Source organism: Mya arenaria, chromosome 4 (assembly GCF_026914265.1).
Source record: "Mya arenaria isolate MELC-2E11 chromosome 4, ASM2691426v1".
Taxonomy (NCBI): Eukaryota; Metazoa; Mollusca; class Bivalvia; order Myida; family Myidae; genus Mya; species Mya arenaria.
The window spans coordinates 27,295,613-27,306,716 of record NC_069125.1 but is presented as its reverse complement, the minus strand read 5'-3'; the positions used below and the strand labels follow the sequence as shown (position 1 = coordinate 27,306,716).

Below are 11,104 nucleotides of genomic sequence, written 5' to 3'. Positions count from 1 at the left end.
ACAGTATAATAGGACCCCGTACAGTATAACTTGACCTCGCACAGTATAAAAGGAGCTCGCACAGCATAACAAGACATCGCAAACTCCTACAGCTTCACACCATTTTAGAATCGTCCACAATGTTACAGGACATTGCACTATATAATAGAACTTCGCTTTATGTAACAGGGCTTCGCATAATATTTCAGGGCCTCTCAAAAGGCATCAGGATCTCGCATAACACTCCTAAATCCCGCACAATTTTGCAGACTTGACCTCACACAATATTACAGACAAAACCTCGCACATTTTACTGGACCTTGCATAATGTTATAAACGCGACCTCATACACTTCTACAGGACCTCTGACACTATTACAAAATCTTGAACAATGTTGCAGACAGGACCTCATACAATATTACAAAACCTAGCGGAATGTTGCAGGACCTCGCACAATGTTACATGATTTCATACAAGCTCACACCACTTAGCACAATGTTATAGAACATGACATCAGAAAACTTGTCCACGCTAAATATAACTGTACAGGATAAATGTAACAGGACATAATACGTCAATATAATAGACAGACGATCGCACACAGTATTACACGACCTCGGACAGGGTTACAGACGTGACCTCACACAGTATTACACGACCTCGGACAGGGTTACAGACGTGACCTCACACAGTATTACACGACCTCGCACAGGGTTACAGACGTGACCTCACACAGCATTACACGACCTCGCACAGGGTTACAGACGTGACCTCATACAGTATTACACAACCTCGCACTGGGTTACAGACGTGACCTCACACAGTATTACACGACCTCGCACAGGGTTCAAGACGTGACCTCACACAGTATCAAACCAGGGTTACAGACGTGACCTCACACAGTATTACACGACCTCGCACAGGGTTGAAGACGTGACCTCACACAGTATTACACGACCTCGCACAGGGTTACAGACGTGACCTCACACAGTATTACACGACCTCGCACAGGGTTACAGACGTGACATCACACAGTATTACACGACCTCGCACAGGGTTACAGACGTGACCTCACACAGTATTACACGACCTCGCACAGGGTTACAGACGTGACCTCACACAGTATTACACGACCTCGCACAGGGTTACAGACGTGACATCACACAGTATTACACGACCTCGCACAGGGTTACAGACGTGACCTCACACAGTATTACACGACCTCGCACAGGGTTACAGACGTGACCTCACACAGTATTACACGACCTCGCACAGGGCTACAGACGTACCCTCACACAGTATTACACGACCTCGCACAGGGTTACAGACGTGACCTCATACAGTATTACACGACCTCGCACAGGGTTACAGACGTGACCTCACACAGTATTACACGACCTCGCACAGGGTTCAAGACGTGACCTCACACAGTATTACACGACCTCGCACAGGGTTACAGACGTGACATCACACAGTATTACACGACCTCGCACAGGGCTACAGACGTGACCTCACACAGTATTACACGACCTCGCACAGGGTTACAGACGTGACCTCACACAGTATTACACGACCTCGCACAGGGTTACAGACGTGACCTCACACAGTATTACAGGACCTCGCACAGGGTTCAAGACGTGACCTCAAACAGTATCAAACCAGGGTTACAGACGTGACCTCACACAGTATGACACGACCTCGCACAGGGTTACAGACGTGACCTCACACAGTATTACACGACCTCGCACAGGGTTACAGACGTGACCTCACACAGTATTACACGACCTCGCACAGGGTTACAGACGTGACCTCACACAGTATTACACGACCTCGCACAGGGTTACAGACGTGACATCACACAGTATTACACGACCTCGCACAGGGTTACAGACGTGACCTCACACAGTATTACACGACCTCGCACAGGGTTACAGACGTGACCTCACACAGTATTACACGACCTCGCACAGGGTTACAGACGTGACCTCACACAGTATTACACGACCTCGCACAGGGTTACAGACGTGACCTCACACAGTATTACACGACCTCGCACAGGGTTACAGACGTGACCTCACACAGTATTACACGACCTCGCACAGGGTTACAGACGTGACCTCACACAATATTACACGACCTTGCACAATTGTAGAGAACCTCGAACAATGTCACAGAAAGAACCTCACACAATATTATAATATTGTTTAGAGGTATTTAACATTCATGACATTCATTTTTAAGTTAAACGAGTATTTTACATAACGTTTTCTACTTTCAAAAAAGGCTTTGCATTTAAAATAAATTCTAGACAAACATAATTCAAGAAAGTCTGGGGGCGTAATCATTTATGGTAAAAACATACAATGGCGAGAAATAAACGCTTTTTGAGAGGGGAAATAACAAGTATTCGACAGTAAAAATAATCCAAAAGAAAGTCCCAGCTATATAGTCAAAGACCCAAATTGGAAATGTTGTCAACTTGCACCTAACACATTTTGATACGTGATTGTAATGTAAAATATATGCGCTGTACGTTTTGTTAAGGATTTAAACACATATCAGAATTAAAACAAATATCTGCATACTATTCGTAAGTATTGAGGAGTGATGAGGAGTGATCGCAAGTATTCACAACAAATCGAACGCCCAATACAATGATAACCTTCGGGCAAGCTGTTGCCGTCATTTATATGAATACGTTCAATAAACCGACCTGCGGAAAACTTAAAGGCTGTTGTTAGACTTTGATACTTATATTGCTACTGGAATATGTAGTTATAGTTTAATAACTCAGTAAGTTGTAGAAAGTGTTTTCAGGCTGTCAATGTACAGTTTATAAACGTTTTAAGGGCTTTGATTGAACAACGTTTTGTAAGTACCGAAGCAAAGTGTTGTTTAAGTCATTTTCATACATATAATATCACATAATTATATGATGGTGCATGAAAGTTATTTACTTGGATCAGAATCTTCAAACCTTCATGGTGCATTTTTCATCACACGGTGGAAAACATTTCTGGTCCGTATATTTAATCGACCGCCATCCTTTAACAAAGAAATCGATTTTGAAGACACTGAAATCACACCCACTTTACTAACGCATTATTAGATAATATGCGCACTTAACAAGCGAAAAGAAGAGCAATGTAAAGATAATACAACGATGTTTTAAACCTTTATTTGATTGAAAGCACATTTTACCGGGATAAAAATACTTAGATATATAGAAATAAAGTATATGATCGATTCTACGACACAAATAATGAAAATGAGTTACTACGGCGGATTGTACAAGAAACTATCCGGCTCTCTTCGGACATTTAGGTAAGGTTCTATACATGTTGTTTTTATCTCCCGAAAACGTACTTTCTTTTCGAAACCTGAATACGAGAACACTAGGCTATGGCGCAATTCTATCTTTTTTATCGACAAAGTATTGTCCCAAATGAGTGTAGCACATAAAGCAAAAACAGGATTGACTAATCGTCCTGTACTTGTCAAACGGACTTATCTGCATTCTTATTGAAAATGCTCCAAGGCCATTTTAGCAAAACATGCAAAATATTTTTATAATTTATTGAAGGAAACGAGCTTTGTCTTGACATTTTGTATAGAGAGACTATCCAATGTCTCATGTGGTATTTGTTAGTTTTAAACAGCTCGTAAAGGGAACATAATACCCAAACAGCTTTATATTGACCACAGCATGTAACATATGGTGGTGGAGTGAATCACCTTAATTACATCCAATCCTTAGTTATATTGTACGCAGAATTCCATGTGCTAAGTCAATGTAAAAATAAACGGTAAAATGAATGTGTTTTTAAAGGTATAACTTAAGGATTTTGTAGCTCGTAAGTGAATGAATAGATTTGATTAATAATTCAATTATTGTGTAAAATACCGGACTTCTACCTCAAAGTGTTCTTTAACATGTAATCGAAGTCGTGACGTTAACTTCGGGTAAATAATCTCCCGGCACAGGGAGTTTACATGAACAAATTCTCGAAGTACAATATTATTTACATCATAAGGTTATTTCACGTCTTACATATATCATCACATATCGTTCAATAGTTTATATGGTTACATGAACAGAAATTTGTAATGGTTCTAATCTGGTAATTTATGGTAATTGGTACGCCTGTTGTTTCAGCTTAAACATTTCTGATGAGGACAGCCTAAATACACCGCTGTTCAAGGACGAACCGCTAGTGGACGTCGGTATGAAGACGTACGGGGGAATACATCTGATTGAGGGCGACTCGAACGGCAAAGGGAACCACTACCGCACCCTCGGGCACAGATTAGACAGACGGAGAAAACTTATCAAAGCCCGGCGAATCGTTATTGACGTTGTGTGTGCCGTGGCGTTGCTCGGGATTGTGTTGATGATGATTGAAACGGAATTCTATATTTTTCGTTATACAGATAAGGCTGACGCTGCTTCAGTTTTATTTAAGATAAGTATAAGTATCTCCACAGTGTTTCTTTTGTTAGGGATATGTTTGGACTACTACGTTGATCTTAAAATCAAAGCCCTCGATGCCGGTGTAAGAGATTGGAAGACTGTTTTTACAAACTCAACAGCATTGTGTCTGTTTTTTGAACTGGTAGTGTGTTCAATACATCCATTTCCTGGTGACATGCGGTTCCAGTATGTTTCTCCGTACGGTCAAGCCAGGAAGGTGAGCATTGACGCTATCCTCTCTATATTGATGATGTCTCGATTGTATTTGATTGCCAAGTTCGCCGTTGTCCATAGTCGCCTTCTTACGGATTCGTCAACAAACAGTATTGGCGCGCTTAGCAAAATTAAGATCAACACCATCTTTGTTTTCAAAGCGGCGATGACAAACAACCCGGCACAGTTACTTGTCTCAGTAATGCTAACCACGTTCATAGTGAACACCTGGGCAATGAGAACCTGTGAGAGTTACTACATTGGGACTGTGGATCCAAATTCCTACATGGAAATCATGTGGCTCATAGCGACCACGTTCCTCACAGTTGGCTACGGAGATAAGATCCCACAAAGCTACTGTGGAAGGTATATTTCAATATGCACCGGTCTAATGGGCGTGGGAACAACGGCGCTGCTTGTTGCGGTCCTCGCGCGGAAGCTTGAGCAAACTCGCTCCGAGCGGTACGTGTTTAACATGGTATCACGAATACAGATAGAGAAAAGGAGAAAGACGGCAGCGGCAAACGTGATTAAGTCGGTAATACAGTTGTGGATGGTCCGGAAGTACTCTTCCGAGGATAAGGCGTTGAAGAGGAAGTACATGGACCACCTGAAGGCCTCTATTAGACAGCTGCGCACTGCAAAGATGGAGAAAGCCCATATTGACGAATTCAATGTTGGGATATTGGAAGTTTCAGAGACTGTGAATAGAATTTCAGATACGTTTGATAAATTTGAACGCGGCGAGCACAAAAGGGAAGAATCAAGAAATGTGTCTTTAGAAAACAGGCTTTTGGGAATTGAACAGAAGCTGGACGAAATAAGAACGCTATTAAATGTGACACGGTAGACTCGGCATCGTTACTTACTAATGCAGTAGCAGAACTCATGGTTACGTATGTTGTCAGAATGCTTAAAGGCAATAATTAAATCAATTTGTTTATTTCATGGTTGTGAAAAGATTTGCTACAAATAAAACATTTTATTTCTGAGTTATATAGACTTAATTTTATTTTTGGAGGAGATGATGATGATGATGATGATGATGATGATGATGATGATGATGATGATGGTGATGATGATGATGATCGTGGTAGTGAACCTTTTATCCGCCATATTTGAGTTTGAGATTTACTGCAAATCGCCAAAAAGGGGCGCCATTCAGTGTAGGTGAACAAATTCATTAATTATGTGTAATGCAGTGTCAACGTAAAGTAATGACAAAACAGGGCGGGTCTCAGCTTTTGCCAAGCAAGAGAAATGACGTAGAATGAGAAAATTATAAAATCGATTTCCCAAAATATATCGCAAAATGAATAGTGATAGATAAAACAATTTATTTTGGCATTCACAGACAGAATTTTTCTGTAAAAAAGTAAACTCAAAAAGTTCACTATTAAAAAAACGTTATCTATTATGTAAAAAGTTCACTTTTCTCAGATTTCTATGTTGCACTTTGTTGACACTGTATGTTGTAATATAGGTACCTTCTCCGTATATGATGTCGACTTGCACCTTTAAGTATTACGTTGTCTCTTATCATGTCCTTCGTTACCTGTAAAATCTATCGTAAAATTTAAATAAGCCTTACGTGCTCCACTTGCTATGTCATTTGTAAATGTTTAATCGTGTATTTTGTTTTTCTCACGGGCCATGTGGCTTATTGAACATGTAGTCAAAAAAACCATATCTCCATATCTGACTGATGAGTGAAATATATGTTCTATAACTCATATATACTTCCATTATTCGATTACTGTTGTCATATTTGGGGCAAATGCAATGGTTCAAATGTTAATAAAATAAACATTCTACAAAAAAGAGTGGCAAGAATAATATAAAAAAGACCAAAGCGATCGTCATCTTTTGAACTGTTGCACGAGTTAAAATGGTTAACTCTTAACAGATAGATGTAACTATCATACTGCCGTACTTGTATATAAAACCATACCTGATACGGTACCAACATACATGTCAGATCTTTTACCATTTTCAAATGATGAAATTATACTCTTAGATCAGTTTCAAAAAAGGTACTTATTTGCAATATGTTGCCTAGAACAATTTATCTCAAGAATTCCTTTTCATATCAGTATGCACGTATGGAATGAAATACCTATAGAAGTAAGAAATGTCCATAAATTGGCAACGTTCAAATTTAAGTATAAAATTTTCCTTTTGAATAGCATTTAAACATTCTAGTAAAGACTTGAACTCCGACTGAAGATATTCAAACAATTTGTTTAAACCTTATATGCATTATTATATTTCTCACTTATTGTAAAATAAATTGGGTGTTTGTCTATAAGGGCGTGAAATTCGTGTGTTTACCACGGTTTATTATTCATTACTGCTTCATATGATGATTTATTTTTATCCTTTTTGCGATTTGAATGATGGTATACATGTGTGAATTGTATACATGTGTTTGCCATGATTAACATGTTTAATTATGCATTGATGCTTTATATGACTTGTTGTTTATCGTATTTGATGATATTTGAATAATAGTATGTATACATGTGTGAATTGTGTAAAGATGTCATTATGTTTTGTTTTAGAAGGCCATATTGAAAATATGATGTTTTAGAGTTGACACTGTAATTATGTCATAATGTGTTACCTTCTTAAAATAAAGATGTTATTATTATTATTATTATTATTATTATTATTATTTATTACTACATGTGTATTATTATTGTGGGCTTTTTTATAAATGACGCCCGATAATGCTTATTTTGGGCACATTTCTTAATCTCTACCCATCTCTCGACCCCTTGCATCGGACCGTACTGGTTGTCCCGCGTCAGTTCCTCCTCCTCGCTGTGCCAGCTGTCCGATGATCCCAGGAGGATTGTACCTCTTCAGAACCTTGTGAAACAGGTACTGTCCCTCTTAAGTAACATATTTCCAGGCCTCCTTACCTCCGTAGTCGTCAGCAAATATATGTCGGATACTGTTTCTTATAAATACAAACTGATCCTATTGAAGGGAGTTAATCCATAGAATAGTTGCGGTAAAGGTTCGCCATTGTTCCCGATATTTGCGTTGACAGCCCGCTTCCTGACATCATCTACTGTAACAGCCTCGATGTCCACGTAACTTTGCACTTTGTCTTTGTATTCCGATGACTTTTCTCAAAGGTTCCATTATACAGTTGTCCCACGGTTTTTTTGTATGGCCTTTTACAAGGTTATATGACCAAAGGTGCTATATTCAATTATATTTCTTACGCAGTAATAGGTGCTGAACATGTCAGGGGTGGTATTCAATATGCTACTTAAGACAATCTTATGGTTATACATTATTGATTTTATTCACGGTATTCATTTGTTATTTATACCTCGCAATCCGATACGCTACATCAATCTTAAATCCAATTAAGACCAATATTAACACCATTCCTGGACAGTGGCCGGGCAGTTATCTGGATTGTTACCTGTAGGTAGGTATTGACCCAATCATATGAGCACACCTACTGTTTCTGATATGGTCATCAACATATAGTAGTATTTAATTTACATGATAAATTAAGTACTTCCTCTTAGCAGCACCAAATTCCAAAAACATTTGCTAGCAAGATTTAGTAAATATGATACTTGCAACTTTGCTGTTTAAAGTTGTAGAGTATTCGTATCCTTAATTTATACTCTTAAAAGAAGTAACAATTTTAAAGTTGAATGTCAAATAGATGAACCGGGCGTGTGAGGACTGGCCGAACAGCGGGAAAACTAGTTGGTGTAGTCATTGTATACAGTGCTCTAACAAATCCCACCTCTTGAAAGTGACTGGATGAAATATAATGAGAAACGGTATGTGAAAATTCATTTTTTCAAATAAGTTACCATTTTAACTATATTTTTTTCCAGGCCAGCAGTGTATTGTTATGCTATTTATGGTATGTATGTATGTTTGATATTTGTGTCAGAAAATAGCTCATTGAGCTACTGTGTTTTGTAATCATATACACGTCTTTAAAAAAGGATTTATGTATCTTGTACCTTGTAAAATTAAATACCCTGATCAGCAAAGTCGGAAAATTAAATCATTTATAATTAAAATAACCGTGTTCTTATTTTACATATTTTGAGACTTGACTTATTTTACCAGCTGAAAAGGCACATGCAGTACGAATGTTTTATAAACTCTCTGAACAATACTCATTCTAGATATGACATGGCAAAGTTGAACGGATTTGGTAGTGCTTTGCTAGTTGTTAAGATTTAATGCCAACTCTGTCCTTGACCATTCAAGTACAATGCTAAGGGCTTGTTTTAATGAAACAATTAGTGAGTCATTAATACACTTACAACAATTACCAGTTACATTTATAAAGTGGTTGCACTCAATTGACACTCACCATAACTGTGTCTTATACATACGCGATAAAAAAAACAACAACATACAAAAACAGAATATTAAAATGGATGTTGCGCCAAACATACAAATGTTGTTAGTTCTTGTTCACTTATACTTTATTTCAAATGTACTTAGTGCGGACATATCTGAAGATCTGTTTATATGTAAGCGGAAGGAAGGTGGTGATGGACATAGCCATGGCAACCATAAGGCGGCTGGAAGACTGGAACACCGGATGGACAATGTTGAACGTGCGTTGCTTAAGTTTCAACAATCGGTGACTTCCGAAAACGGACATGTACGAAGCGTTCCCAGAGGTGAGCGATATTCTCAATAAAATTAAATTAAAAAAAATACGCGTACATGAGTCGTGCTTGAATGAATTGTCGTTCAGTGACGTTAACGTACATGATTGAGCGAGTGCAATCATAATCAAACTGAAAATTAACAACCATGTTTATAGAGATGCTTGTTGCATGATGACAGTTTGATTTACGGTATCCGTTTGTACTGGATAGATATATCCCATATACTTTGTTATGATATTTCAGGATGTAGTGAAATAGCTAGAACTGGCATGCTGCTACAGCCGGGTGTGTTTGAAGTCTCTCCGGACGGCAGGTGTCCATTTTACGTCTTTTGTGATGTCGACGGCTGGACTGTCATTCAACGGAGAACACATGGTAACGTCAGTTTTGAGCGTTCATGGGAGGAATACGTCAGTGGATTCGGAAACTTGACTGGAGACTTCTGGCTTGGTTTAGAAAAGGTACATCGCCTCACTTCCGGTGGGAGCCGACTTATGATTACAATGAATAAATCTGATAGTAATACAGGATATCTATGGGGATCGTACGAAGCTGTGGAAGTTCACAGCGTTATGAAGCAATACGCGCTGAATGTAGATCCCTGGGGCTACGTTGGAAATGTCCCAGAACTGCTTAGCTACCACAATGGTATGAAGTTCACCACGCATGACCGCGATTTGGACAAAATGATAGTTGAAAACTGCAGCCAAAAGTACGGGCGGTCCGGCTGGTGGTTCAACGCCTGCTTTCGGTTGGGAAACCTCAACGGACGATTCGGGGTCCGGGAGGCGGGAGGCATGAGCTACTGGGACAATCAGGATGTGTACATCAGTGGATCAGAAATGAAAGTCAAGCCCAGCAAAGGAGAATGTTGAAAATTTACATTTACAAGTTGTTATGGTTGTTACTTGTGTTCTCTTGTTTACATTTATTATCCTATCAGAATGGTACTCAGTAGGCGGAATTTGACCGTGCAACTAGTAGCTTGTGGATATATAACAACGTCATTTCAATATGCGCAATCTTCTTGTAGGGCAAAGTATGGAACCGAACAGTTACTACACAAACCCTCGAGTCAGATTGAATTTATACACTACTCGCGTTTCGCACTCATTCTGTATAAGTTTAATAACTCGAAAAGTGTCTGTAGTAACACTTACGTATAGCAACAGACGGACAATTGCCTGCAGTAACACTTACGTATAGCAACAGACGGACAATTGCCTGCAGTAACACTTACGTATAGCAACAGACGGACAATTGCCTGCAGTAACACTTACGTATAGCAACAGACGGACAATTGCCTGCAGTAACACTTACGTATAGCAACAGACGGACAATTGCCTGCAGTAACACTTACGTATAGCAACAGACGGACAATTGCCTGCAGTAACACTTACGTATAGCATCAGACGGACACAGAAATGGAAACAATATTCTTTAAGGTTTCCATTTCCGTCCTGCCAAACGGTGGTTCCAAAATAGCATGTCGTGCATCTATCAAACATGATTCAATATAGATTCATTTCAATGTTTTCGCATTTTTGATGGATATAATTTCTTTATTCAATATATTGTTTAAGCCACGAAGACCGCAGTTACGTGTTGTTGACATTAAATGACCACCAAAACACACACGTGTTACATTATTAGTGAGCATTCTAAATATAAATTAAATTTTCAACAAAAACACAATGAAAAATGAAAAATTACACAATGGGCGACTGTTCAGATTTTCGTTCAAGCCAAAATTGTTGTTTACGTCATCGTTATA

The 11,104-nt window shown here is 38.9% G+C and overlaps 2 protein-coding genes across 4 annotated transcripts; both read left to right on the top strand.

Moving 5' to 3' along the window:
- Window positions 1-3,061: 3,061 nt before the first annotated feature.
- Window positions 3,062-7,313, top strand: LOC128230240 (small conductance calcium-activated potassium channel protein 2-like). Of its 3 annotated transcripts, none has more exons than XM_052942347.1 (2): window positions 3,062-3,303; window positions 4,136-7,313. In XM_052942347.1, the coding sequence occupies exons 1-2, from the start codon at window positions 3,218-3,220 to the stop codon at window positions 5,511-5,513; spliced, it is 1,464 nt and encodes a 487-aa protein (XP_052798307.1). In that variant the 5' UTR covers window positions 3,062-3,217; the 3' UTR covers window positions 5,514-7,313. The 3 variants fall into 3 exon arrangements, with proteins under 3 accessions (XP_052798307.1, XP_052798309.1, XP_052798308.1); XM_052942349.1 differs by lacking the exon at window positions 3,062-3,303 and adding an exon at window positions 3,749-3,808; XM_052942348.1 differs by lacking the exon at window positions 3,062-3,303 and adding an exon at window positions 3,751-3,833.
- Window positions 7,314-9,040: 1,727 nt separating this feature from the next.
- Window positions 9,041-10,965, top strand: LOC128232303 (fibrinogen-like protein A). The gene is made up of 2 exons (XM_052945785.1): window positions 9,041-9,339; window positions 9,574-10,965. The coding sequence occupies exons 1-2, from the start codon at window positions 9,087-9,089 to the stop codon at window positions 10,203-10,205; spliced, it is 885 nt and encodes a 294-aa protein (XP_052801745.1). The 5' UTR covers window positions 9,041-9,086; the 3' UTR covers window positions 10,206-10,965.
- Window positions 10,966-11,104: the final 139 nt, after the last annotated feature.